At 51.2% G+C, this 27,785-nt stretch overlaps 1 protein-coding gene across 2 annotated transcripts; it reads left to right on the top strand.

The window, feature by feature from the left end:
• The first annotated feature begins 326 nt into the window (after positions 1 to 326).
• LOC112808300 (rap1 GTPase-activating protein 2-like) lies at positions 327 to 22,504 on the top strand. 2 transcript variants are annotated; one of them, XM_025851343.2, is made up of 10 exons: positions 327 to 475; positions 1,238 to 1,291; positions 3,748 to 3,831; positions 9,208 to 9,308; positions 11,301 to 11,430; positions 13,625 to 13,780; positions 18,830 to 18,901; positions 19,407 to 19,493; positions 20,791 to 20,925; positions 21,036 to 22,504. In XM_025851343.2, exons 3-10 carry the CDS (start codon positions 3,757 to 3,759, stop codon positions 21,255 to 21,257), a joined length of 978 nt encoding a protein of 325 aa, XP_025707128.2. In that variant the 5' UTR covers positions 327 to 475; positions 1,238 to 1,291; positions 3,748 to 3,756; the 3' UTR covers positions 21,258 to 22,504. The 2 variants fall into 2 exon arrangements, with proteins under 2 accessions (XP_025707128.2, XP_025707129.2); XM_025851344.2 differs by having other exon boundaries at positions 21,137 to 22,503.
• The last annotated feature ends 5,281 nt before the right edge of the window (positions 22,505 to 27,785 follow it).

Here is a 27,785-nt window from a genome sequence, read left to right as displayed (position 1 = left end):
TATATTTTGACTAAATCCAGATTTTCAAGTATTAGATTTTCTTTTCATAAGGGCTTAATTGCATGTGAGAACACACATCTATCCAGAAGCTGTGCCCAGTTCTTTGGGAGAACACAAAAAAATCCCCACAGCAACCCAAAAATTCTTGGTGAACTTGAAGGTGACTTTCCGCATGTCCCATATCTCAGTTGCAGAGGCTCTACCAGGCCTCTGTATCCTCCAGGATAAGGACAAGATTCCGTTTTCCCACCGTTTGAGTGTGGCGCTCCACTCACGGGTTGGGTGAAAGGCGGCAGATCTGACCCGGGGAGACCCAGCGAGTGTGCCTTGTGGTCTGGTGTGATCTCAGCCCCTTTCCTAACGGGCTCCTTTTCTCACCCTCATTCACGTGTGCAGGTCCAAAGTGAAGACAGTGCACGAGAGGATTCCCTTGGCCGGACTGAGCAAGTTGCCCAGCGTCCCTCAGATTGCAAAGGTAACAAGCAGCCTTTGTGAGAAGCTAGCTTCCTCTTTTAGCCCAGGGCTGGGAGGGGGAGGGTACAGGCTTGTCCCGAGAGGGCTCTGCCCTTGGAGAGGGGAAGGACACCGTACTCTTTGGCCCTTGACGGTGTAGGTGGGGTGGAGGAGGGCTGTTGGCAGATGCCCTTGTTTTCCCTGCAAACTCCCCATCTCTTCCTCACAGCTGAGGCTGCCCATGGCCTCTGCCTCCAGGCTCACAGCTGGTTTAGGGGACCAGAGAGATGGAAAGAAAGGGCTGGCTATGGAGAGTGCTGTAGGACTTGAGAGGAGGAAGGAAGGGGGTGGCCAGGGAGACTTCACCGCAGAGGAGAGATGGGCTGGAGGATGGCCGGGCTGTTGGTCCAGACAGAGGACCCCCCTTGAGTAAGGAGCTGTCCGTCAGCTGGTGGAGGGACCCGTGTCTCTGCTCTGGGATACTGGGAACTTGAGAACTGAGTCAGCAGAGTGAGGTGAGAAGGATGGTCAGTTGGGTTGGACCCACATGCCAAGCAGAATTGTGCCGAATGCCTTCTGTGGCCTTACTTTATCAGGAAGCCCCGGGAAGGTGAGTTGGCTTTCCTGGCCACTCGTTAGTGAGCGGCAAAGCCAGGGTTCAGCCCCAGGCCTTCTGACCCCACAGGGCCAGCCCTCCCATGCTCTTTCTCCTGGTGGGCAGAGCAGCCCAGATGTTTTCAGTGGAAATGACCTCTGAACTGTGTGTCTCTTTCTTCTTGCTTAGGCTTTCTGTGATGACGCTGCGGGGCTGAAATTCAACCCTGTCCTGTACCCCAAGGTGAGGACCTTCACCTCCTCCCCTTACCCAGGGCTCTGTCGCTTGGCACAGATTTGCATGCCTGTGGCTCTGTGGAATGTTCTGTGCATCTTGGTGGGGTTTTGATACCTCCGTGTCTCCCCCTTTCCTGGCTCACCCCTGTGCAAATGGGTCCCCTGGGAACCTGTCCTTGGCCATACCTGGGGAGAGACCCACCTGAACAGTTCCCCATCTGTTGTGGAGGTGCCAGAGGGGCTGCAGTGTTGTGACCTCTCCCCCTACTCTGGTCGTACTTCCCTGAGGCCCGTCTGGGGTGGGGAGTGAGTCTACTTATAGCTGGAGGGTTAGCGCAGATCTGGTCTGCCATCATGGAGGTGTAAGGGGGGCAGAACCCCACTAAGAAATCAAAGGCCAGATCGTGGCTCCCGCCTGCCAGTGTTACTGCAGCACTGAGCCCGTACAAGCCCCTGCACAGCCCTAGTTCATAAACGGGCTGGTTCTCTTGTCAGTTTCCTCAGGATTGGCCTGAACTTGACTCCAGCTGTGGGAGTGCGGGTGGGCAGAGGAGCAGTAATAACAAAGCAAGCCAGCAAGCCCACTCAAGAACAATTGTGGCATGACAGGACTTCAATCACTCACGACAGTGAATTGCTCTAAATTGGCCACAGGAGGAGAGCGAGGGCGCAGACTGCGTCTTCATGAGCCTGCAGGGCCCGGGGAGCCGGAAGCGGAAGCCAGCTGTGCTTCTGAGCCCACACTGCGCACCGACACGGTGGCCTCAGAGGTTCCAGGGGCTGGCCCAGTCTGCTCCCTGTGCCCCACTGTGCCCCACTGCACCCCACTGCACCCCACTGCGCCCCACTGCTGGTAGCGAGGGACAGCGAGGTGCGACGTCTGCTGGGGAAGAGAGGCCCTGTCCTGGCTGAGACATCCAGAACCCCCTGGAACAAGTGGCTTGAACATTCATGATTGTGCTCGACACCGTTCTTCCCTGTGCCATGGCCGAGCTAATGGCAGGGTCCTCACCTGCACAGGGAATGTGCCAGAGCCCCCTGTCTCAGACACCCTCTGAGCATCTGTAGGCTCTCCCCAGTAATAAGCTGCCCACCACGGAGGATTTTCTTTCATTCAGACCACCCTTCCCTTTATAATTAAAGCTGAATTAGTGAGCTTTAACCAAACATTAAAACCCTGTCATAAAGGTCTTACTTAACTACAAGTTTGGCAAATTTTGTCATCAAATCCTGTCCACTGAGAGAAGCCGGTGACGCTCATTTGCACAGTGCTCTCTGTGACTTGGAAGGCCTCCGGCTCTGGTAATAATGGAAGAGCAGCTGTATTTTCATGTTTTTCTATGTTTGAAGGACTGCTTAGTCCAGCTGGGGTGTTAATCCGGCTGAGGTGTGTGTACTTAGAATTCACAGAGTTTAGGACCTTCTGTGGAGGGTCTCCGTGGCCGGATGCCTCTTCCCTGGCAGGACAGCTTCTCTGCACCTTTGACCATTGCATGTGGGCGCGGGGTCTCCCTCTGGAGCTGGGCAGTAGTGCTATTCCTGGGGAGCTGAGAAGTGCCAATTTCCTTGGGTAGCAGAGAGCCTCACTTGGGTTGCATATTCCGACCAGTTTGTTCTTCCTGTTGTGTAACACATGGTCAGATCCCTCCTTTTTACTGCAGAGACTATCCCAATAACACCCAAGTCTCCTCTTCCTAACAAGTTGGTTCAGCTCTGATCTTTCTGGAGGGTTCTGTAGATGATGAGGATGATGATGGTGATACCTGCTCTGTTCTCAGCACTTTATGTGCTTAGTCTTACTGAATCTTCACAACCACACATCTCCATTTAATGGATGAGAAAACGGAGACCCAGAGAAGTAAAGTGGCTCACTCAAAGCTATCCAGGTAAAAGCAGTGGATTCAAGATACAGACTTTAGTGTTTCTAAGCCCTGGACACCAACACTGAGGCACAATAGGAAACTAAACAGAACTAGTGGTCAGGGTTCTTCTCTCCCCGCCCAGCCCCCCCGCCCTTGCATATTGTATGTTCCTCCTTAGAGACCTTCACTTTATGGATAAAGGGGGATTGGAGTCTGGGCATGAGCTGTGCCTTGCTCAAAATCGCCCTGCTGATCAGAGGTGTCATTAGAGCCAGCGTCATCCTTGCTGACCAGTTTCAGGGTCCTTTACTTTTTATGCCACAGGTAAAACACTGAGTAAGTCCCTGTGTGCCCAGGCCTTGGCTGGCACATCTGGATGGGAATGGAATGGTGATCCAGAGGTGTGGCCACCGTGGGGGAGCCCAGGTCTGGGAACTAGCTGAGACCTCTGGCTTTCCCTTTGCCTCGCTGCACATGTGTGGATGTCTCACACCAGGGGGGCATATTCTCCGCCAGAATGGGTGCTTTCCCTTCTGTTTGCTCCTTCACTTGTCTCTAAGTTAATCAACAATCTGATTTTTTTCTTTCTACGTTTTTCCAGGCCTCCCAAATGATTGTGTCCTATGATGAGCACGATGTCAACAACACATTCAAATTTGGGGTCATTTATCAAAAAGCCAGGCAGGTAAGCACCACAAATCCATACTGGTCACTCTACCCTGTGGTTTCTCTCTGGGGGCTCCCTCTTGGTCTCCCCCACGCACGGGAGCCCTACGCTAGGCTCTTACACATGCCGAACACAGCAGTCACATTTCACAGATGAATTAGGCTGGAGGTGACAGAATCTTCAAGGTGGGCTACTCCTCATAAGAAGGCCTGCAGATCCTTTAACAGCAATGTTGTTTTTCAGACAGCAACTTCTAATTCTTCCTGGCTACCTCAGCTTATACTGAACCCTGGGCTCTTGTCACAAGAAAAGTCAGACTGGGTCAAGGGAATGGATTAGCACAAGCTGCTTTCTCCTTGACTGCTCTTCTCCCAAAGAGGAATTAGCTTTTTCTCCCTGAACTTCCTTAGATTGCTGGAGTATCGCGTGCATTTCTTCCCAGCTCTGTGTTCCTTGATGTCATGCTGGTTGCTTGAAATCAGCCATGGCGGAAGTGTTTACACTGTGGAAATGTGCAAACCAGGGCTTCTGTATTCTCTCTTTGGAAAGCTGGTTGTTAAAAAATTTACCAGTAGTACTGCTCACCCTCCTTTGTCTCTTGCAACACTCATATGCTGCTTTGGGGTTAGTCAGAATAATGTTTCTCAAAGTGTGTTCCATGAGACGCTAGCCTGGTGGGTACTCTGTGAACAAATGACTTGTGGGGGTGGGGGCAGTGTGTGGGAATATTTTAAAGGGTCTAAGAACCCCCAAGGTAAAGAGCTCACATGGCTTTGTTGCACTCAGTGTTTCCCATACTTACTTGACCACAAACTTCCCATCTTCCCTACCACGGACATGTATTAGCATCCTGAGAAGTGGTCTGCTGAACGCACCCATGTTTCCTCATGTAGAAGGTTCCACACCAATTTCATCTTGGTATCATCCAAGAGCGTAGCATGGTGATTTTATGGAAATACACTCAATAACTTTTTGCTGTGTGAATTAATGGATCAAAGTTTTGATGCTCTTGTGGTAGGTCAATAGTATCTTTCAAGATTATCTGTGGGTTTTTTTGTGTGTGTGTGATGGTGTGTTTCTTGGCTAGATGATAGCCGACTTCCTTGTCTGAAGATATTAGACCACAAGAGACATGTGTTTGCTTAAAAACATTGTAATTAAGTGAAGAGTTTAGGAGCTGAGAGGCCAACACAGATGAATCTTATAATTGAAGGGAGATTATTCAGGTAGCTGCTCTAATTATTTTTACATATTGCATATTTATTTTGTACAGCTCTGGTAATATAACCCCCTAATTAAAGTTTTTGCTTGTGAAATTTACCATAGCAGATCTCCTAAGGTGATTACAATCCAGTGTTCCAGCAAAATTATAATTAACACCATCCACCTCTGAGAGGAGTCTGTGTTTTGTCTATTTACCTGATGTTGCTGAGCCACAGTGGAGGTACACGGGGAAATAAGAGTCTTTTTTAAAAAACTTTTTAAAAAGTTATTGTTTTGCAGACCTATATCCGTGGGGCAGTTAGTATGAACATTTGTTGCATGAAAGCTCTATGCTGTTCTTAGGATATAAATAAGTCCCATCTAATTCTCCTGTTTGTCAGGCACAGTGATGACTAAGACCCCCTCCCTGAGTGCATGGTCAAATTCATGGCCAGTGTAAAAATAAAGATTATGCTAATACCAGGCTGGGTGTAAATGCTAGAGAGAACTGCATACCCCAGTGAGTAAGCTGGATTGCTGGGGCGCCCGGGTGGCTCAGTCATTAGGCGTCTGCCTTCGGCTCGGGTCAGGGTCCCAGGGTCCTGGGATCGAGCCCCGCATCAGGCTCCCTGCTCCGCGGGAAGCCTGCTTCTCCCTCTCCCTCTCCCTCTGCTTGTGTTCCCTCTCTGGCTGTCTCTCTCTCTCTGTCAAATAAATAAATAAAACTTCAAACAAACAAACAAACAAGCTGGATTGCTTTCCCAGCAGAAGATGTCTGTTACCCGGAAGCAGCTGTTCTCCCACACACTGGCCTCATGACCTGGGGTAAGCAGCATGCTGGGTCAGGGTTGTAATGCCTTTGTGGCATGCTATATATACCTCAGGACTTAGCACACTTTCTGTGAATGGCTGCATAGTTAATATTTTAGATTTCATGAGCCATACTGTCTCTGTGGAACTACCCAAACCTGCCTTTGTAGTGCAAAAGCAGCCATAGACAAAACTAAATGAATTGTCCTGGCTGTGTTCCCATAAAACTTTATTTATAAAGCCTCAGGCTGGATGTGGCCCTTGGGCCATAGTTTGCTGACCCCTGCTAGAGGACTGTGTTTCCCAAACTTCAGACATTCACAAATGACATCCAAGATCATATTTCCTACCGTTTGCCTCTGTTACACTTTTTATCACACCTATATTATTAACTACCTAACATTTTCCTTAAAAGGTTTTTTTCACCTTAAGTCCATTGTTTAAAGGGAATTTTGTATCACTACTCTGATTAGAAAATCAGTATCCCTTGCATGAAATGAAGGTAATTCTAAAAAGAAATACTATAAAAAGAGAAAAGTTATTGAAATCTAGCTAGATTCTGTTGCCTCTTGAAGGCATAGAACCTGGGATCTGCTCTTTTTTGTAATAAAGCAAGTGTTAAGGAGATATTAAAGAATCACCTATTGGAGACTTTCTTCCGGAAGCACTTGTGCATACTGGAGTTTCCTGTGTCATCTGCAGCTGTTAATTGCCATCTGTGGATGTTTGCAGAGTCATCGGCTGTTTGCCGATCCTGCCACGGTGGGCAGAGCCTGCTGATCAGGCAGGGCCGTGCACTGTTTGAAGCCTGTCACAAGTGCAGAGCTTACTACTGTTTTCAGCTTTGCTTTCTACTTTTTAAAAAATTGTTAAACTTTTAATTTCTAGATATTTATAGATTGGCATGCAGTTATAGGAAATAATACAGAGAGATCTTTGTACCCTTTACCCGGTTTTCCCCAAAGGTAATGTCTTATAAAACTATAGTGCAAAATTACAGCCAGGATATTGACAGTGATACAATCCTTAGATCTTGTTCAGACTTTCCTAGTTTTGCATGCGACCATCGGGTGTTTGTGTGTGTATTTCATTGTATATAATTTTATTACATGTGTAGCCTTCACAGTCAAGATACAGAAGAAGTCCAGCAACACGAGGATCCCTTGTGTGGCCCTTTCATAAGCAGGCTAACCTCCCTATTGCCTCCATCATCCCTTCCCACCTCTAGTCCCTGAGCCCTGGCAACCACTAATGTATTCTCCACTTTCTAAAGCTTTGTCATTTCAGAAATGTTACATAAGTGGAATCATACACTATATATAACCTTTGGGTATTGGCTCTTTTTCGCATTCAGGGAGATTCATCCAAGTTCTTAAGTGTATCAGTAGGCTTCATTTCTTTTTCATGGCTGCATAGCATTCCATGGTATAAATATACTGTGGTCTGTTTAACGAGTCACCCTTTGAGGGATATCTGGGTGGTTTCCAGTTTGAGGCTATTATGAATAAAGCTGCTATGAACATTTGTATATAGGTTTTTGGGTGAACATAAGTTTTCATTTCTCTGGGGTAAATGCTGAGGAGCATATGCTGGGTTTATGGTAATTACATGTTCAGTTTTGTAAGAAGCTGGTGAACTGTTTTCTGGAGTGGTTGTTCCATTTTGCATTCCTACCAGGAATGTATGCGTAATCCATTTCCTCTACATCCTCACCAGCATTTGGTGTTGTTACTGTTCTAATTTTAGCCATTCTGATAGATGTGTAGTGATATGTCATTATGGTTTTAGTTTATATTTTTCTAATGGCGGCTAATGGTGTTGAACATCTTTTCATGTGCTTATTTGCCATCTGTATACAGATATATATATATCTCTTTGGGTGAAATGGCTGTTCATGTCTTTTAACCATTTCTTTTTCTTTTCTTTTTTTTTAAGATTGTATTTTTAAGTAATCTCTACATCCAATGTGGGGCTTGAACTCACAACCCCAACATCAAGAGTCGCATGCTCCACCGACTCAGCCAGCTAGGCACCCCTCTTTTGACCATTTTCTATTGGATTTTTTTTTTTTTACTGTTCAAAAACTTTATAACAGCTTTATTGAGGTGTAACTCACATTTAATATGATTCACAACGGTTTGAGAATTAGATCTCAATGAAGGGTATGATTCAGTGGTTTGTAGTATATTCACAGAGTTGTAAAACCATCACCACTCTCTAACTCCAGAAAATTTTTATCAACCCCCAAAGAAACCCCATACCCATTAGCAGTCACTCCATCACCATTCTCTCCAGCTCCCATCATCAAAAATCGACTTTCTGTCTCTACGGATTTGGCTGTTCTGGACACTTCATGTAAATGGAATCATAATATGTGGCCTTTTATGTGCTTTTGCTTAACATGTTTTCAAGGTTCATCCATGTTGTAGCATGAGTCAGTCGTGCATTCCTTTGATGGCAGAATTATATATTGTATGGACATACCACATTTCATTTATCCATTTGTCAGTTGATGGACATTCTGGTTGTTTCCACTTTTGGGCTGTTATGAATAATGCTGCTTTTAACATTCATGTGCAAGTTTTTGTGTGGATTTATATTTTCATTTTTCTTGGATATATTCTTAGGAGTAGAATTGCTGGGCCATATGGTAACTCTATGCTTAGCCCTTTGAAGAACTGCCAGACTGTTTTCCAAAGAGATGGCACCGTTTTATATTCCCACCAGCAGTGTATAAGGCTTCTGACTTTTCTGTATCCTCACCATCAGTTCTTTTTTTTTTAAAGATGTATTTTTTTTTTTGAGACAGAGAGAGAGAGAGAGCATGCAAGTGGGGGGAGGGGCAGAGGGAGAGGGAGAAAAATCCTCAAGCAGATGACCTGAGCTTAAATCTGGAGTCTGCCACTCAACTGACTGAGCCACACAGGTGCCCCCTCACCATCAGTTCTTGTCTTTCTTTTTGATTATAGCCACCCAGGGGGTGTGAAGTGGTATCTCATTATGATTTTGGTTACTACTGAGTTTTGAGAGTTCTTTATATATTCTAGATACTAGTCCTTTGTCAGAAGGCCAACTATTTTTCATTTATGGAATGGTTTTTGGTATCAATTCTAAGAACTCTTTGCTTCAGCTTTGCATTGTGTACGGACCAGTAGCCTTTCTTGAGATAGCAAGTCCTCATTAACCAGCCCCGAAGTTCTGGCTCTGCTGAGTGAGCTTCTATTTGTCCTTCCTCCAGTCAAGCAGAGCCACTGGCTGGCAAATATGTTGGGGCGTAGGAAGAAAGGAAGAAAAGGACCAGGTAGCTGGACAACCACACTCCTTCCCTTGGCATCAAGAATGCTTTTCTGACTCTTACCCCTGATTTTGTTTCTCTTTCAGACCCTGGAGGAGGAGCTATTTGGGAACAATGAGGAGAGCCCAGCTTTCAAGGAGTTCTTGGATCTTTTGGGGGACACAATCACACTGCAGGATTTCAAAGGGTGAGTTTCAGCCAGCGGATGGCTCCGGCTCTATTGATAAAAGCCTAGAGTAAGGGAGAGGGGCAACCCCTGAGTCTCAGGGGGTATGTGAGAGGCAAAAACACACACAAGAAACATGGGATCATTTTTCAGCAAGTGATCAACATTCACCTGCATTCCTAAGGAAACGGGTGATGTGGGGGATAATCCAGAATGGCACATTATCTGAACGGCACCGACATTGGCCTTCTGATGCATGATGAAACTGCTCAGACCAAGAGTGAAATGAATCCACCTTCTCTGTCACTCACCTGCCAGGACTTCAGGAAAGAGGGCCCTGTGCAGTTTTGGGGGAAGTGGCCCATTTCAGATAACACACAAAAAGAATGGATAATTAAGAGGTGGTGGAAATACAGTAATCTCCCTGGAAGGAACCTATGCAGTAGTCTCTGGTTCTCTAAGTGGAAAGAAAGAATTTTGGAGCTATTGCTTGGAAGGCTCCGGGCCCTGATTTCCCTTGACAAAGGCAGCATTTAAGCATGGTCTTCCGGCCTGGCCAGCCTGTTCCGTGCTTTGTGGCTGGCACACAGCTGAGCCCCAAGGAACCCCTGCTTCAGCAGCCAAATTAACAGGATCTCCTATCAGGTGCAAAAGTGCCCAGCTCTGGGTCTGGTGTGTAGTGGGTGTTCAGTAATTACTTCCTTCCTCCACTCCCTTCTCTTCTCCTCTTCTTCTCCCCCCACCCCACCCCTCTTCTGTCTGCCTCCCCCTCCAAGGTCATCACGGCCACCTGGAGTCAGTCACACATGGCTAAAAGTCCCACTTCCACCACTTATTGGCTCTGTGTCTTTGAACAAGAGACTTACTCCCTGAAAGCCTCAGTTTCCTCGTCTGTAAAAGGGGGGTAAAGATAGCGCTGACACCGCCAGGTTGTCGGGCATGTGAAACGGCTAAGCTGGTGCCCCACGTGGAGTCAGCACAGGGAGTCCTCGAGTTCTTGCTCTTCTTGTGCCACCTTCCATTGACTCCGAGATGCCTTCATCGTAAGATGCATCCTGATTTCGGAGATGTTAAACTACGAAAAAAGGTGTGCCTTAGAATAGATGAAATAAAGGCTCTTCAAACCAGGAAGAACCCCAGAGATCAGGGACTTCTAGCCCTTTATCGTATAGAGGAAGGAAACTGAGGCAGATTAAGACAGGTTAAGTGATGTGCCCGAGGTCACGTGCTGACTTAGTGGCAGAAGCAGCGGCAGAACCCGGAGCGCCTGGCTCCTGGGCTGGTGAGCTTCCTGCCATGCCGGGCGGGGCACGTTATCTGGTTTGTGTTACAGCGCTTGTGGGGACTGACGTCCAGGGTCTGCTTTATTTCATTTTCTTAAAGGAACCTGCATCCTCCTCCCCTTGCTAAAGAATGTGACCCAGGGCCGGGAGCCACATGTCTATAAAGGAAGAAGGGGCGGCTCCCGGAAGCCCACCCAGTGTCTTAGTACTTTCCTTTCCTGCCTTTGAGGAGATACCCGGAGAGGGGCTCCTTGGACGCCGCTAGGTTGGGTGCTGCTGTGGCTGGGTCTCCACACGGGGGACTGGCTGGGTGGAAATCCAGACTCTTCAGGCTGACTCTGGATGCTCCCCACAGGATGGCTGCTTGCCCTGGCTCCGGGCTGAGGATTTGGACATGGCCTTGCAGAGAGGAAAGGCTTATGCCCAGCCGTGGGGGCCACTGGCACCTGGAATGGCGTTTGTCTGGGACTGCGGATGGGTGACCTCCCTTCCCACTGACCGTATGGATGTTCTGCCTTTGTCTTTTAAATAACAGGCTTACGGGTAGAACTCCGGGGCTCGTGTGCTCAGGAGCACAGACCTAGCTGCGCTGTGCACATCATTCTCTCTGTGCCCCCACTCTGACGTGTCTTCTCATTCCTTCTCCTGCCCCCGTATCCTCAGGGAAGGCACCACGTAGCCTACTTCTCACACTCTCTCCCTCCCTGCTCTTGCCCTGTTTTACTGACAGTTTCCGCGGAGGCCTGGATGTGACCCACGGACAGACAGGGGTGGAATCCGTGTACACGATATTCCGGGACAGGGAGATCATGTTTCACGTCTCCACAAAGCTGCCATTTACCGAGGGAGACGCCCAGCAGGTAACCTGGTTTGGGAGGGCGTTGGGAGCATGGGGCATGTGAGGTGAAAGCCTGCTGCTGGTCTTGGGTACTTGAGGGGCTGGGACCCCCTCCCCACTTTCATAATCTGGAGGCCAGTCTGTTCCATTGCGCTAACCCACCCAGGCAGCACGTCAGCCCCTGTGTGGGAGTCAGGACAGGGCTCCCAGTTGTCCCGCTCTGCCCGGTGGGGAACCTGCAGCTCAGCGTGGTTAGAAGACTGTGTCCTAGTTGACTAGGGGCAGAGCTGGGAGCAGAGTCCAAGTGCCCTGCTCATGGAGGGTGGTGGTGAGGAGGATGTGTCGGCGTTTGCAAGTAGCAGCTTGACAGCAGCTCTGCCACGCGGGGCTACGTGGCTCCGGGCAAGCTGGTGAACCTTGTGGCCTCATGTTCCTCAGCTGTAAAACAGATACCACCACCTAAGTGAGGGGCTTGTTGTGGGCATCACAGAAGGTTCTGAAGGTAGGGCTCAGTACGGTGTCTGGCTTGTGGCAGGCTTCCTTCCTGACCATTGCCCTCCTTCCTGCCCCAGTGATGGGTGGCAGCCCCCCCCCGCCCCTCGCCGTGGTGGTCATTGCTTTAACACCCCCTGCCTCTCAGCCTTTCTAGTCTCATGGCCTCATCTCTTGCTGCACCTGTTCGTGGGCAGGAGTTCGGCCTTTACCTCAACCAGGGAACCTGGATGAGACCTCTGCATCCAGCGTTTTCCTGCCCTCCCGCTCATTTGCTGCTTCTGAGAGTGGTGTGTCCCCAGGGTGGCCCGGCTCTTTCCTCGGTGAGCCCTGAAATCAGCAGCTGAGGCCTGGCTGTTGCGCCATCCGCCCCCTCCCACTCTTTGTGCCTTTTCAGTCTCTAGGAAACTCAGAAAGGAAGGTAGGCTCTTCCCCAGACTCTGACCCATTCCTCTCTGAACAGGGAACTGAGGAGGGAGCACAGATATAATACTGTAAACATAGTGCCTGGCTTCTTAGGGAAGAAGGAAATTGGCAAATGAGACTGTGATTTGGCTCTAAAATAACCACTGAATGTTCCAGAAACAAATGGGAGCAGGATTCCTTTTGAATCCAAAGTAGGTTTTCTCTCCACGTTTCGCCTGTGTTTCTCTGTTCCTTCATGGCCTCCTCGCCCCCTGCCCCAGCCTGGGGCTCTCTTTCAGTCTCCCCCATATTCAGTGGGACAGACACAGAGCTTGGCTCTCTGCAAGGACTGAATAAATGTTAATTTTCTGCTCCCAAGAAATGGGAGGAGGTGGATGGGATAAGTGACAATATGTGTAAAAGTGCCCAGCATGGGGCTCAGTCTATAGCAGTGCTCTGTAAATAAGAAAGTAAGTGTGAAACGGAGGGCCTCCATGCCTTAGGTGCTTAATAAGAGAACAAACGCATAGGTAAGCACCTCACCAGGCTTCCGTGGCCCCAGTAGTTGAAGTCATGCATGTGAGCACCTCAGCATGGTTCCTGACGCACAGTAGGTGCTCGGTGATTGAGAGCACCTGTGGAAGGACCCGGCCCCGTTTGGGACACTGAATCAGGCTTGGATTTCTCTCCCGTGACCTCCGCCAAGCCAGGTCCCCTCTTTCTCTAAGCGTGGCTCTCCTTCCCTCTGGTATAGAATGATCTGCCCGCTCATCCCTGCTCATCCACATTTCCATCAAGCACTGCCCCCTCCCCCACCTCTATCTCCTCTTCCAGGAAGCCTTCTCAGGTTAGCACCAGGCCTCTGATTTTGCCCTCCTTTCTGCCCCCAGAGTGCCAGACGCTTTGTGTGTGGCCGCTGATGTAGCACGTGCTGGCTGGTGCCTTTGTTACTGTTCTCAGGTGGCTTCACCTGTGTTTGTGTCTCTTCCGGATCTATTACAGGCTTTACCAGGGCAAAACCCGTTCCTCACCTTTTAACTATTCTCCCTGAGTCCTGTGTCAGGGCTCTGCGTGCTGTAGAGCTCAGTAATGTGCTTGCTAGCCTCTACCTAATATCTTAGGCGTCTTCCCCATTTTTTCTTTTGGGTGGCTTCTGAAGATTGAAAAGAAAAAAAGAAAAAAAAGCTCCCCTGGAGAGATAGGTCTCAGTTTCAGGGTTTCTGTATAAAGATAGAATAATGAAGAATTTCCTGTATAGATCTAGTCTGTTTTCACGATGTTCCTAGCTGGCTTACAACAACGGACCCTTCTTTGTTTAGCTCCAGAGAAAGAGACACATTGGGAATGACATTGTGGCCATCATCTTCCAAGAAGAAAACACACCATTTGTCCCAGATATGATTGCCTCCAACTTCTTACACGCCTACATTGTTGTGCAGGCCGAGAACCAGGGCACGGAGACCCCATCCTACAAGGTGAAGAGAACGGCTCGTTGGAGGAATTGGGGGGCGCAGGCACTTCACACCTTCTGGATTTAGTAATGTCAAGGACCACTAGTTCTCCATGGCTCCTCAGCAATGCTCCAGCATTGGTGTGATCAATTTTCTAGAAATCCCAGGTTTCTGGGATTTGGGAGCTGGACTCTTGGTGGAAGGCACCTTCTGAGGTCATCTCATCTGTCTGGCTGCCTCCGGGTCCAATAGCATCTCACTCAAGGGTTGAGAAGCCCCTGGTGCCCCTGTTTGGTATCTGGTGATGCTATTGGCTGGACTAAGGCAAAGCCAGAGGAGATGAAAAAAAGAGAAGGTTGGAGGTGGGGGGACCGTCAGGAAAGGAAGAGGAAGCAGGGTGGTAACAAACAAAGGGAAAGAAAGTAGGAGAAATGTTTATGGTGAGAATGGTGGAGAGCAGGGGCCCTGGACATGGGGTGGGTCCTTCTGGTTTAGCTGTTCTGGAAGAAATGATCGATCTTAATTTGAAGACTCCCAGGGAGGTCGGGTTGCAAGCAGCTGAGTCGAAGCCTCCAGGTCAGTGAGTGGTCTTCCAAAATGGCTTAGTGTCCTCCCTAAAGCAGGTAAGCCCCAGCATCCTCACCCTGCCCATTCCTGGTGGCTGTACAACCAGCCTTGCCCTTCTCTTCTCCATGAGAAACAGTTCTGACCTCTTGGGCAACAGTTTCTCTCTATCTCAGTGTTGTTGGGGGTGTGCGACCCAAGGGAGATAGACTGAGGCAGGGTCTTTAATGTGGATGTTAGTCTTTGAACCCCTTGTGGATATGTGCAAAATGTTGCTTATGCACAAAATGTTGAGTTTATGTGCTGCTTTGCGTTTTAGGGGGAGAGAGACCAAAGTTCAAATTCTCAGAGGGCTCCCTGTTCCGCACAGTGTTAGGAACCACCGTTCTAACAGGAAATGAGCGCGTGGTTGCTAAGGGGGAAATTGGGAGACCTGAAAATGTAATAACTATGTCATAACCTGGCCAGTGCTCTTCCAAGGGCTCATGAAGTCCTAGTGCTTCAGGGCCATCTTCACGAAGTATCAACTTTGCTTGAAGACTTTGGAAAAGAAAATGATGTCATGTAATTGTTACATCAGTAGAAACCCACATATTTTAAGTGCACAATTCACACCAACTTTAAAACTAAATATGAGACTACAAATAAAACCCCACATTCTTTCCTACGAGGAAAGCTGGTTCTTTCATATCCCCATGTTCATGTTCTTGCTCCTTTGTCACTGAGCAATTTCAGCTGAAATGTCAGAAAAGCTGCGGTTTGGGCATTTCCTCGAAGGATCGCCTTTCTAGACCAACATGGGCATTCACTTCAGACGGCTGCTTGATTTGCTGATGGAAGCAAGTGTATTCAGTTGGTGGCTCCTGTATGCCTGGCTAGGGGTGGGGCATGTGGAAGTGATATACAGAACCGGCCTCCCAGGAGGGAGAGAGGACTACGGAGGTGCAGTTCAGCCCCTGGGCCGCTCAGTCAGCCAGCTGGCTCTTTTCCCAGCCAGTAGAGACAGAGGGCCACCGCGGAGGGTCCTCGAGGTGAAGCTGTGTGGCAGGAGGGCTCCCTGCCCATGCCAGGCAGTCATTTGCCAATGTGTGGCTTGTCTGCTGGGCCTCTGCTGGCAGAGTGGGGCCTCTCGTGGACTCTTAGTATTTGTTTTTAGCTCCCGATAGGAAATGGAACTCAGCTAACCGGCTTCTCCACTTTCCCAAGAGCTTAGTAGAGTGGGAAAATACAGCGATCCAAACAAAGCACCACCTCACCTTCAGCTTTGATGCTGGAAGTCTTTACCAAGTCTTCCCAGCCACAGCCCATGGTCCAGGGAAAAGCTCTGTCCTCAGAGAGGGTGATGATGGCAGAGAAGCAGGACCCACAGGAAGAGCCGGACTGGGCTGTGGGACCGTGTGGCACCGGCCGGGCAAACATCTGGGCCCGAAAGGCAAGACCTGTGAGTGGGGGGCCGGGGGTGCAGAGTGCAGGGAGGGGGCCCAGCCTTCCAAGGCATTCCCCAAAGCTGTGTCCATTCATGCTCCCAGCAGCACCCCAGGTGATGAGAAGACTGGGGAGGACCTGGTCAGATTCCTCAGAAGGTCCAGGGTGAAATGGGACCTTCGCTGACCTCTGCAGACTTGGGGGCTATGGCAGAGGAGGCTGGGATAGCCCCAGGGAGCTGTGCACTAGGGAGGATAAACAGGAAAGAGGAGGAAAGGAAGGGAAGGACAGGGGTAGGGATGTGCAGGAAAGGCCTCCAAGACCGAGAGGCTCAGGAGCTGGGGCTTCTGGTCCTGGCCCTGCCTCTGACTGCTCTGTGACCTTGGGCCAGTTCCTTCCCTCTCCGGACTTCAGCTTCCATTTGTGTGAAATGAGGAAGTTGGACTAGATCCTCTCTGTTCCTTACAGCCCGGATATACTGCAGGAAGGGATGTGGGGCCGGGGTGGGGGTTCTGAGGACGAGGGGCGTGTGTGTGTGTGTGTGTGTGTGTGTGTGTGTGTGTGTGTGAGAGAGAGAGAGAGAGAGAGAGAGAGAGAGATTAGAAAGTGGTTTAGGGGAACTCTGTAGTATTTCGGGTGTCCTTTATTAGGTTTGGGTCAGCAGGGAAAGTAAAAAAAAAAACAAAAGCACCAGGTAGCAGGTTACCCCTCCCCAGGTACTTGCTCTGTACCAGGCACTGTGCTGGGCCCTTAGAAGCACAGTCTTCTTGAATTTTCCCAAGCCCCTGGTCAGGCAGGATCTCTCGTTAGCCCTATTTTATAGGAAGGAAATTGAGGCTGAGAGCTTAAGTTCCTTAAGGCCTGGGCCACAGAGCCCAGAAGTGGTAGAGCTGGAGTCGCTGTCCAGGCCTGCCTGCAGTCTGCATCCCTGAGCCGTCGGAGCATGGGGGAAACTTGGCTCCCAAACTCAGGTGTACAGAAAAGGTTACATCGCATTATTTCTCAGACATGAATTTTGTCCCTGCCCTGCCAGATTGGAAGGGAACTCCAGCTGAGCCATCACTCAGACTCCCTCCTCTTCCCGTCTGAGGTCACCCTGGCCCTGGTTCCTGAGGTCCCGCAAAGGTCTCAGGAATCCTATGCGAAGCCCACCACTGGGGAGGGGTCCTGTCTGGATGCATCCCTTCCTGTCACTGCGGATCTGGTGCTTGAGCACCCCGACACAGTTTTCGAAGGCTGCCCCGCTGCACTTGGCTATGGCATCTCAGGTTTGGAGCCCCTGGAGGCTCCCCACCTCCCTGGTGGATGCTTGTACTGGCGCCCCAAGCCTCCTTCTGCTTTCCAGCCTCTCTCCTCAGCCCTGCCCTGCCCCCTGCTGGGAGGCGCGCACTAACTTTAGAAAACGGAAGACGGGGTTGTGTTCTGGCAACTTCTGCTTTTGGCCCAGCAACCCACCTGTCCTCAAGAGGAGGGACCAGCAAAGACCCAGGCGCTGTGTTGGAAAGGGGTCAGGAGAGGGAACATGGTAGGGATAGAAGATGCAGGACTGTCACCAGGAAGGATCCTGTCTCCTGCTTTTCTGACACGGCTGCTGTGGTGGGCTTGGCCGGCCGGGAGACCCGGCCGGTGGAAAAGCATGTCTGAAGCTCCTTACCCAGTCAGCACAGACCGCTCTAGTGTAAGCCGGAGCGGGGGGCACTGGGGTGGCAAGGGGGCAGTGGCTTGACCCCTGGCCTCCTCCCAGGTGCCTTCCCACCACCCCTTCCCAGATTCCCGTGCGCAGTGGGTGGTGGTGGGGGACTGTGTGGGGCAGCTGGAGCCAGCCAGAAATCCTGTCAGCTGAACACACACCGTTTCCTAATTGCAGGCGTGCAGACAGCCTTGAGCTTGGGGAGAGAAAGCCGTACTGACCAGCTCTCTCCCACTGTTTCCTTCCAGACCCTGGCAGGGCCTTCCTTTGGCCTGGCTCCGAGCTGCCTGCTTGCCCGGTCTGGCAGGCTCTCGGCATCTGCCCTACTTCACAGGCCAGGGAGGCTGGCAGCGTGCCAGGGCCAGGCTCACGTCAGCGGCCGTCTGGGAGAGGGAGAGGGCAGAGTCTCCAGAGAGGCCTTTGGCCTCGTGGGCTGAGAACGGGTGAAACCAGGGCACCTCCACGCAGGGAGAACAGCTGGACGTGCGGGGCCTGTCCTGCACCTGGGAGCCCCCCACGCAGAGCACCTGGGTGCTCCCACTGCATTAGTTCCTGCCTCCCCAGGCTGGCCAGAGCCTGGCGCACCCTGTGCGGGGCACCTGGATGTCCCCCGACCCACAGTTCCCATCCTGGGCCCCAGCGCTCAGGTCAAGCCTCAGCCAGGCCGTCTGACCCGGCGCGTGGGGCCCAGGGCGCCTGAACACTAGTCCGCCAACCGCACAGAAGCTCTGAGGAGCGTGTGACAGTTGCACCTTCCTGGCTCCGTACCAGAGCTTGTGATTCAGGAGGTTTGGGGTGGAGCCCATGCAGTCGGTATTTATTTTTTAAACACTTGAAGTGATTCTGATGTATGGCCAGGCTCGGGAGCCAGCGTTGTGGGATACGAGCCCCACAGCGGGGTCGGGGGTCTGGATTCTCTGGTCATCTCTGCGGCTGATCCATCACCTGTGTGCTTGTGGAGAGATGGCTCCAGTCTCTGGACGTGTTTCCTCATCAGTAAGACAGGGTCAACAGTTCTCACTTTGCCTTCTCCTTGGGGTACTGTCCAGTCAGATGAGGCAACAGGTAGGGCCTCCTGGGCACTTGTTCTGCATTCGAAGTCGGGCCCCAGGCGACGCCGCCTCAGCCCTGTCCAGCCATCTTGCCAGACTTGCTGCTGGCCTCTAGGAATGCAGATGGGAGCGTGCACATGGCTTTGTGCTGTCCGACCCCACTTGTACCAGCAGCCATGTGGCCCTACTGGTGATGGCTCATGGGAACGTTGTGTTTGGATTCTGGGGAGGGGCGGAGGTGTGCTGCGAGCAGTGGGCGTCCCTAGGGCCAGGGCTCGGGATGCATTATCTTCCTCAGCTTGGATCTCTTCCCTCCCGGCCCATACCAACACTCTGTTTCAGGTCTCAGTCACTGCACGGGAAGATGTGCCCGCCTTTGGCCCCCCTCTGCCTAGCCCTCCTGTCTTCCAGAAGGTAAGGAATTCCCCTCCCCGCTCTCCTTTTACCCGAGACTCTGGGTTTCAGTATCTGAGCGGCAGGGGCTGCAGTGGGGTAAATCTGGGCTGGAGCACCTTTGGCAGGCTTGGGAGGATCTCCTCACTTGGGGTCTCTCCCACCTCTCCTCGTGCTGCCAGTCTGATCTAGCACAGCACCTCTTGTCAGGGTGTTTGACTCTGGGGTTGCCTTTCTGCGAGAAGGCTTTTTGCACTTAGGCCTCAGTCCGAGAAGCCTCGGACAAGAATCGCCTCCAGTCATGGAAACGGTGTGGAGGGGGTTGATTTCCCGGGACCAGGACACCTGGTTTCCACCAGTCGGCATCTTAGCAGGTGGTCCTGGTCTGGGCTAGAAAATGACCAGATGTCCGAAGGGGACCCTTTAGGGACTCTCCCCAGAACCCCCATTCTGCGTAGCTGTTACTGTGGCTGAAAGCCCTTTCAGCAACAGCTGAGACTGTCGCCGAGCTTCCTGTCTGTTCTAGGGCCCGGAGTTCAGGGAGTTTCTGCTCACCAAGCTCACCAATGCAGAGAACGCTTGCTGCAAGTCAGACAAGTTTGCAAAGCTGGAGGTGAGTGCGCTGTTTCTGGACATCTTCCTCCTGCCTTCCCGGCTGCTTGTTAGTCAGTCTCTCCTGGGGGTCCGTTCCTCGGGGCGCACAAGGTGAGGAGCGCCGTCTTTGACCCCTTGGAGCCTTCAGCCCTGTATTGGTATAGGAACTCTTCCTTCTTGTGGAAACTCCACCCAAACCTTAGGTCTAGCCAACCATTCACCGGTCATTTATTGAGCACCTGCTGTGTGCCAGGCTCTTTTCTGTTCCCTGTGATACAGGGGTAAGTGAGGCACAGTTTCTGCCTTCCAGAGCTTTTGGGCTGGTGCGAAGGGGCCATTACTTAAGAGACAGGTTATGGTACGGTGTCGGCACGGGGCCATGATGGAGGCCAGCACTCATTCTGCCTATGAAGAACTGGGATGTGTTCAGAGGGCTTCTTGGAGGAGGTGGCCCTTGAGCTGCTGAATTTAGATATCTGATGAGCCTTTTGCCAGGAGGAAAGATTGGGGAGGGTTATTCCAGGCATGGGAAACAGCATAAGCAAAGGCCAGGCAGATCAGAGCATGACTTTTGAGGGAGCTCCAGAGGGTTTGAGGGGTCCTAAGAGGAGGACTCGTGTGGGGGCGGAGACTCAGCTGGAGATGGTGTTGTTTGGGTCAGGTCAGGAAGGGCTTTGAACTCTGGAAGTGATGAGGTGCTCATAAAGTACTTAGTGTGTTAGATTACACTGGCGGCGATGAGAAAGGAGGAGGGCGGGAAGGGTGGCGGGTTAGAAGCTGTTATGGGAGTCCAGGAGGGAATGGTTTGGGGGCAGGGTCGGGAAGACTTTATGGACTCCTGTGTATAGGGTGGGGCGAAGTGGAATTGCAGGGCGGCTCTTGGGCACTGACGTGGGGGCCTTTGGGACGCGAGGTCTGTGAGGCTCTGCTGACGGAGGTGCCTGCAGGGGCTGGGGCTGGTGTGTGTGAATGGCACCCCCTGGAGGTCGTCTGCGTGGCCCTGTTCCACCATCCGGGTGGAGAAGAGCTGTGTGGGCAGTTGGGTACCTGGCTGTGGAGCTTGGGGCAGAGGTCCGAGCTGGGAGTCAGCAGGGTAGAGGCGTGGGACGGCCCACGGAGAAGGGGCAGGGGAAGAGGGCAGAGGCCAGCCACAGAGCTTTCGTGGTAGCTGCGGTATTTGTGAGCAGGGAGCCCAGCCAGGCCTCCGGTCCATGCTGTCCCTGGGAGGCTGGTGGCTAGGTGTCGGGAGACCCCAGGGAGAGGGCCCGTCTCTGTCCTCCGTGCCAAGTCCATCATCCCCCCGTCTTTCCTTTCAGGACCGGACGAGGGCCGCCCTGCTGGACAACCTCCACGACGAGCTTCACGCGCACACGCAGGCTATGCTGGGACTGGGCCCTGAAGAGGACAAGTTTGAGAATGGGGGCCATGGGGGATTCCTGGAGTCTTTCAAGGTACGGGCACAAGAGTGGCTGGCACGGTGCGCGGTGGGGGGCATGCACAAGGCACGGGGTGCAAGGTCGCCGACCCCAGAGCCCGAGTGCCAGCATGGTGGTGTTGGCAGAGGGCGGGGCCGTCGGGAAGTGCGAGCGGTCAGAGCAGCCGGCGGCGTCCCCGGCGTCCTCCACACCCTTCCTTGATGCGGATCGTCTCCTCCCGGCCCAGAAGTCTGAGAAGCAGGGACAGGGAGAGAGTCGGCAGCAGGAGAGGAACCAGTCCCAACCAAGAACGTTACTGCCTTCGACACCTCCTTCTGTGTCAGGATGAGGAGCCCAGGGCAGGATGACCCGAGCGAGGACACAGCCTTCGTTCGGGGTCTTTGACAGCCACTGTGCGGTACTGGCAATGAGTTTTTCCAACTGGCAGGGCATTGGAGGACCTGGCCAGGGCCAGTGCGATGGAGTTACAGGCAAGTAACTCCCCGTGGACTTTGCAAAAGGAAGAACTTTCTAATCATAATATAACGGGCTGCTAAAAGAAGCAGTGAGCTTCTTGTTCCTGGCAGTATGTAAGTAGAGCTTGGGCAGCCCCTGAGCCGGCGTGAGGTACAGGAGGTGTATGGTCCTGGGCTCACTGAGTGCTGTGGTCCGCACAGCACCGATGCCCAGCACCGAGCTTGACCCTGGCTGTTCTCCTGTGCAGTCAGCGGGGCAGACCTCGTCCTTCCCACGTGCACACGAGGGGACAGGCCGAGGGAGGTGGCAGGACTGCTCCAAACCTTACACCTACTTACAGGTAGAGATACAGCCTCAGGTTTTCTGGTTCTTAGGTTAGCGTTCTGCCGGACTGCCCATTGCAGAATGATTGGTGAGGGGCCGGTATGTGTGGGGCCAGGGTTAGCCCTGCCTGTGTTAGGATCCCAGCTCCCCCGGTGTGATCCGGGTCTCCGAGCTGCAGGGTTCTCCTCAACGACACAGGGATGGTAAGTCAGACGTCCGCAGTTGCTGGAGCAGTTCGCCCATGTCCGACCGGTTGCCCGACAGAGTGTGTGTTGCCTGGAACATGGCAGACGCTCAGTGAGAGTGTCAGCTGCTGGTGTTGGGTCGGGTGGACGCTCCACACGCACCGTCCCATGTAAGGCCTCACAGTGCCCTCGGTGCCCTGTGTGGAGGGCTGTTATGATGGTGATAATAATTCATTCCCGATCCGATGAACTATGGGTGTCATTTTACATGTGAGGAAATGAAGGCTCAAAGAGACAAAGTAAGTTGCATCCGAGTCTGCTGATTGCAGAGCCTGTGTTCTCCGCGAGCCGGCCTCTGGTTCCCGGCTCCGGTAAGATTCCACCCACGCTAGCGCGGCCTGGGCAAGCCTGGGGTCTGTCCCTGGCTGCCCGGCTGGCCCGCAGAGAGCAGGGCACGGTTCTGCTGGCCCCCATCAGGGCAGCTGCTGAGATTCCTCAAGGGGGCAGGAGGGTAGGAGGTGAGCTCCTTGCCCAGGCTGGTGGGACATTCCTGAGGCATCTGTTTCAGGCTTGGTGGACAGCAGCAGCCAGGGCAAAGCAGGAGAAAGTGGAGATCAGGAGGAGAGGGGCGTGAGGGAGAGGAGGGGCCGGGGAGGGAAGAGGGCGCCAGGTGGGCTAGCCTGGGGTGGGGGGTGGGGCCCAGTAAATAGGAACACCTGTGTAGGCCGCACCCCCACCATGTCGAGCATATCCCAGTGCTCCCACACCCCACGGGAGCTGTAAGTTATATATGGCTTTAGCTGCAGGGGACCAGCTAACATAATGTGATAGTTTGCAGATTTTAAAGAAGTGTGTGTTGCTTTCAGGTTTGCAAGTTTCTTTCTGTATTTGGAAGTTCACCATTTTTTTTTTTTTTCAAGTTTCAAGGGTTTTTATAACCTGGAAAAGCTTGTGGGCTGCGGACACTGCCTGTGGTGCCCGTGAAGAAAATGGCCCACAGCAGCTACACGCAGGCTGTGGGTCTTAAAGGAGGGCGGCCTGAGGTCTTTTGTCTGGTCCCCTGCCTCTGGAGGGGGAGCCGTTGATCTGCCTTTGCCTCCAGGGGTTCCGACTGAAGGGGTTTCTTTTCTTTTCTTTTTTTTTAAATTTGATTGTTATGTTAGTCACCATACATCATTAGTTTTTGATGTAGTGTTCCATGATCCATTGTTTTCGTATAATACCCAGTGCTCCATGCAGTACGTGCCCTCCTTAATACCCATCACCGGGCTAACCAATCCCCCACACCCTCCCCTCTAAAACCCTGTTTGTTTCTCAGAGTCCATAGTCTCTCATGGTTCATCTCTCCCTCCGATTTCTGCCCCCCTTCATTTTTCCCTTCCTTCTCCTAATGTCCTCCATGCAATTCCTTATGTTCCACAAATAAGTGAAACCATATGATAATTGACTTTCTCTGCTTGACTTATTTCACTTAGCATAATCTCCTCCAGTCCCATCCATGTTGATGTAAAAGTTGGGTATTCATCCTTTCTGATGGCTGAGTAATATTCCATTGGAATATATGGACCACATCTTCTTTTTTTTCTTTTTTTTAAGATTTTATTTATTTATTTGAGAGAGAGACACAGCGAGAGAGGGAACATAAGCAGGGGGAGTGGGAGAGGGAGAAGCAGGCTTCCTGCCGAGCAGGGAGCCCGATGCGGGGCTCGATCCCAGGACCCTGGGATCATGACCTGAGTTGAAGGCAGATGCTTAACGACTGAGCCACCCAGGTGCCCCTGGACCACATCTTCTTTATCCATTCATCTGTTGAAGGGCATCTCAGCTCTTTCCACAGTTTGGCTATTGCGGACATTGCTGCTATGAACATTGGGGTGCATATGGCCCTTCTTTTCACTACATCTGTATCTTTGGGGTAAACACCAAGGAGTGCAAGTGCTGGGTCATAGGGTAGCTCTATATTTAATTTTTTGAGGTACCTCCACACTGTTTTGCAAAGTGGCTGTACCAACTTGCATTGTAAGAGGGTTCCCCTTTCTCCACAACCTCTCCAACATTTGTTGTTTCTTTCCCTGTCCATTTTTGCCATTCTAACTGGTGTAAGGTGATATCTCAATGTGGTTTTGATTTGAATTTCCCTGATGGCTAATGATGATGAACATTTTTTCATGTGTTTGTTAGCCATTTGTATGTCTTCTTCAGAGAAGTGTCTTTTCATATCTTCTGCCCATTTTTTGACTTGATTATTTGTTTTTTGGGTGTTGAGTTTGAGAAGTTCTTTATAGATCTTAGATACCAGCCCCTTGTCTGTAGTGTCGTTTGCAAATATCTTCTCCCATTCTGTGGGTTGTGTCTCGTGTCCTAGAGGCAGAGAGGACCCCTCCCAAGATCAAGGAAAACAGGCCAACACCCTGGCATGTAATAGTAAAACTCACAAATCTTAGAATCAACTGAAGGGGTTTCTAAGAGAGGAGAGGCTTTGAGACTTTATTGTTACTCGTCTTTGATCCAATAGTTCAGGGCCTTTTCCTGTTCAGCCCTTAATCCTTCCACCTGTGGGCTGAAGACAGATCTGCTTGCGCCTTCTGCTTCCCTGCCTGTCCCTGAGGTAGCGCTCCGTGTCACAGGCGGTCACGCAGTAAGCCTCAGAGTTATCATCATCATGACGAGCTTCCCCGAGTTGGGAATGTTGGGCTCTTTTGCCCCATGCCCCTTCCACCATGACCCTTTCGTCTCCCAGGCTGTGGAGGCCGAAGCTGGGGGCAAGCCAGGCTCAGGAGCACGGAGCCCGGTGGCCCCGGTGGTTTCTGATGCCTGGGCTGTGCCAGGATCCAGCTCAAGAGGCCACCTCTCAGTCTGGTATTTCTTCATGCACCCCCAGGGTGCTGCTGTGGTGTCAGAATCACTGGCACGCCTCATGGAGCTCCTTACCTGCACCTCCATGGGGGATCCCTTTTGAAAGAAGGGCACGGAATGATTTCAGAAAGAAGAGTTGTGTGTTCTGTCTCCTTTTGGTCAAAGGTCTTCTCTCACGTGGAGACAACTGAGAATTCCCAGGGCTAGAAGCAGTCTCAGCCACCCATCCCCTGGCTCCTTGGGATGATTCTTCCCTCTCCCAGGAAGCAGACCCATCGCTGCCCTAGATCGTGCTGCCTGGTGCCTCACACCACGCAGCATAGCTCTCCCTTCTTGCCTCGAATCCACTGGCTGTGATTTAAGCTTTTCTTCCATGAGAAATGGAACAGTTGGTTCATGGACGTCCAGACCTGCTTCTCAAATGGAATGCTTAGAGTTAGTCTCAGGAATCTGCCAGTTCTACCAACACTTAAAAATTTTGCATTTTCACTTAGATGATCATCTAAAAATATACGTATTTCCAATTATAGGGACTAAACTTTTGCAATGAAACACAATTAAAAGACAGTTCTGTGGAATAAGTAGGTATCTTGCAAATGCAGCCCATGGAGCCACTGTTGGGGGGGTGTTGTGGGGGTTGGGGGGCGGTGTCTGTGGATTTATTCTTGGGCTTGCAAGAGTATTTTCCTTTATAAAAGAGATGTACGTTATTCACCTTTGAAAAGCGTCGATCTCTAGGCCATTGTTCTCAATGCCATTCTCCACCACTGCCTGCTGTTGGTGAAATTTTTATCGGTCTGTAATGAAAAGTAAAGTAACGCTCCTTGACGTAGCCACGTGAACTGTATGCAAAGCACGTGGGAACCACATTTTGAGAAACAGGGAGCTAGCCTAGCCCTCCATTAACGTTATCATGCAGGAGGGGGAATGGAGGACCAGGGAGGAAAAGGTCCAGTGGCAGAATGGGGGCCACGGCAGGTGACTTGTCTCCCAGCACTTTGGGGGGTGGTGGCAAGTAGTGCGCCGGTATGCTCCGACCCCCAGTGGTAGGAGAGGAGCGCCAGGCTGTGGTTCCCCAGGCAAAGTACCTGTGAGCAGGGGCAGCCTGGGTGACTCACGGGTTGGAGCTCTGGTCCCTGCAGATAGTTCCCTCTCCTGTCAATCTCCATCCTTTATTTGCCCTGCTAGGGGGGACAGAAGACCCCGTTCCAGTCCTCAGGGTCCCTCAGGGTGCCTCCTGATTAGGAGTGATCTCAGGAGGCAAGCAGTTGGTATCTTTCTCCCCAAGCACCTCTCCCTCTGTTGCTTGCCTGGCACAGATAGGCACCCCACCCCCCCACACCCTTAGTGCTCATGTCTGTGCTTTGTGTCCCTTAAGTTTATGGAATTGAACCAACTCCTAAAACCCATTTGGAAGCATAAGGAAGCACAAACCCATAAGGAAGCAGGGCTCGTGCTTGGCCCGGAAGAGACTTGTTCCCTGCATAATGCTAACTGGTAGCTTAAACCCCAGCTGACATGAAGTGACATAAGCTGATAAAGAGAAAGTGACACCATCTCTTTTTTCTTGCCCCTCTCCTTCCAAAGGAGAGCCTGTTCCAAGGTAAGTCATGGGGTGAGCCGAGGGCTGGGAAAGCACCAGGGCTAAGGGAGGGACACTGGAACCAGTTGTGGTTAGCCAGGAAGAGAGCAGGTTGAGGACCTCAAGACTGTCCTCAGAGAGTTGAGGGACAGTCGGGTGAAATACGGAATAGACTGGCTGAAGACACCAAGGTCTAGAACAGGTAAGACTTCAGCCCGGTGCGCAGAAGACCTTTGCAAAGGTCAGGCTCTCCACCACTGGAACAGGCAGTTTTGAACGCAGTGAGCAGCCCGTCCCTGGGAAGATTCGAGCGGGAGAAGACTGTCCTTTCTCTTCTTCACCCTTTCCCTGACTTTTCTGCCCGGTTTGAGAAGGTTGGTGTTTCCAGCTCAACATCAGATTGAAACATAAAATACTTCAGACCATATCACTGGGTGATTTTGTCCAAATCAGGCTTAAAGTTAAAGTTTTGAGGCAACCATGGGGTCTCTCAGAGCGGAGGAGGAGAGCTGGCCCCAGTGAGTGGTTTTTTTTTTAAATTTTTTTATTGTTATGTTAATCACCATATATTACATCATTAGTTTTTGATGCAGTGTTCCATGATTCATTGTTTGTTCATAACACCCAGTGCTCCATGCAGAACGTGCCCTCCTCAATACCCATCACCAGGCTAACCCATCCCCCTACCGCCCTCCCCTCTAGAACCCTCAGTTTGTTTTTCAGAGTCCATCATCTCTCATGGGTCGTCTCCCCCTCTGACATACTCCCCTTTTCTTCCTCTCCTGTTATCTTCTTCTTTTTCTTTTTTCTTAAAATATGTTGTGTTATTTGTTTCAGAAGTACAGATCTGTGATTCAACAGTCTTGCACAAATCACAGTGCTCACCGTAGCACATACCCTCCCCAATGTCTATCACCCAGCCACCCCATCCCTCCCACCCCCAACCACTCCAGTAACACTCAGTTTGTTTCCTGAGATTAAGAATTCCTCATATCAGTGAGGTCATGTGATACATGTCTTTCTCTGATTGACTTATTTCACTCAGCATAACACCCTCCAGTTCCATCCACGTCGTTGCAAATGGCAAGATCTCCTTCCTTTTGATGGCTGCATAATATTCCATTGTGTATATATACCACCTCTTCTTTATCCATTCATCTGTCGATGGGCATCTTGGCTCTTTCCACAGTTTGGCTATTGTGGACATTGCTGCTATAAACATTGGGGTACACGTACCCCTTCGGGTCCCTACATTTGTATCTTTGGGGTAAATACCCAGTAGTGCAATTGCTGGATCGAATGGTAGCTCTAATTTCAACTGTTTGAGGAACCTCCATACTGTTTTCCAGAGTGGTTGCACCAGCTTGCATTCCCACCAACAGGGTAGGAGGGTTCCCCTTTCTCCACATCCCCGCCAACATCTGTCGTTCCCTGACTTGTTAATTTTAGCCATTCTGACGGGTGTGAGGTGG

The sequence above is a fragment of the Callorhinus ursinus genome, unplaced genomic scaffold (genome assembly GCF_003265705.2).
Source record: "Callorhinus ursinus isolate GAN/ISIS: 27379988/994484 unplaced genomic scaffold, GSC_fseal_2.0 scaffold34, whole genome shotgun sequence".
NCBI classification, from domain to species: Eukaryota; Metazoa; Chordata; class Mammalia; order Carnivora; family Otariidae; genus Callorhinus; species Callorhinus ursinus.
The sequence above is the reverse complement of the archived record's forward strand: the minus strand, read 5'-3'. Positions and strand labels throughout refer to the sequence as shown.

Excerpts from the sequence above, each read along its gene's own strand:
- LOC112808300 (XM_025851343.2), top strand. The coding sequence starts at position 3,757 with ATGATTGTGTCCTATGATGAGCACGATGTCAACAACACATTCAAATTT. Across the intron at positions 3,832-9,207 it reads TTTATCAAAAAGCCAGGCAG|ACCCTGGAGGAGGAGCTATT; the intron begins GTAAGCACCACA and ends TTTCTCTTTCAG. Across the intron at positions 11,431-13,624 it reads CCGAGGGAGACGCCCAGCAG|CTCCAGAGAAAGAGACACAT; the intron begins GTAACCTGGTTT and ends TTCTTTGTTTAG.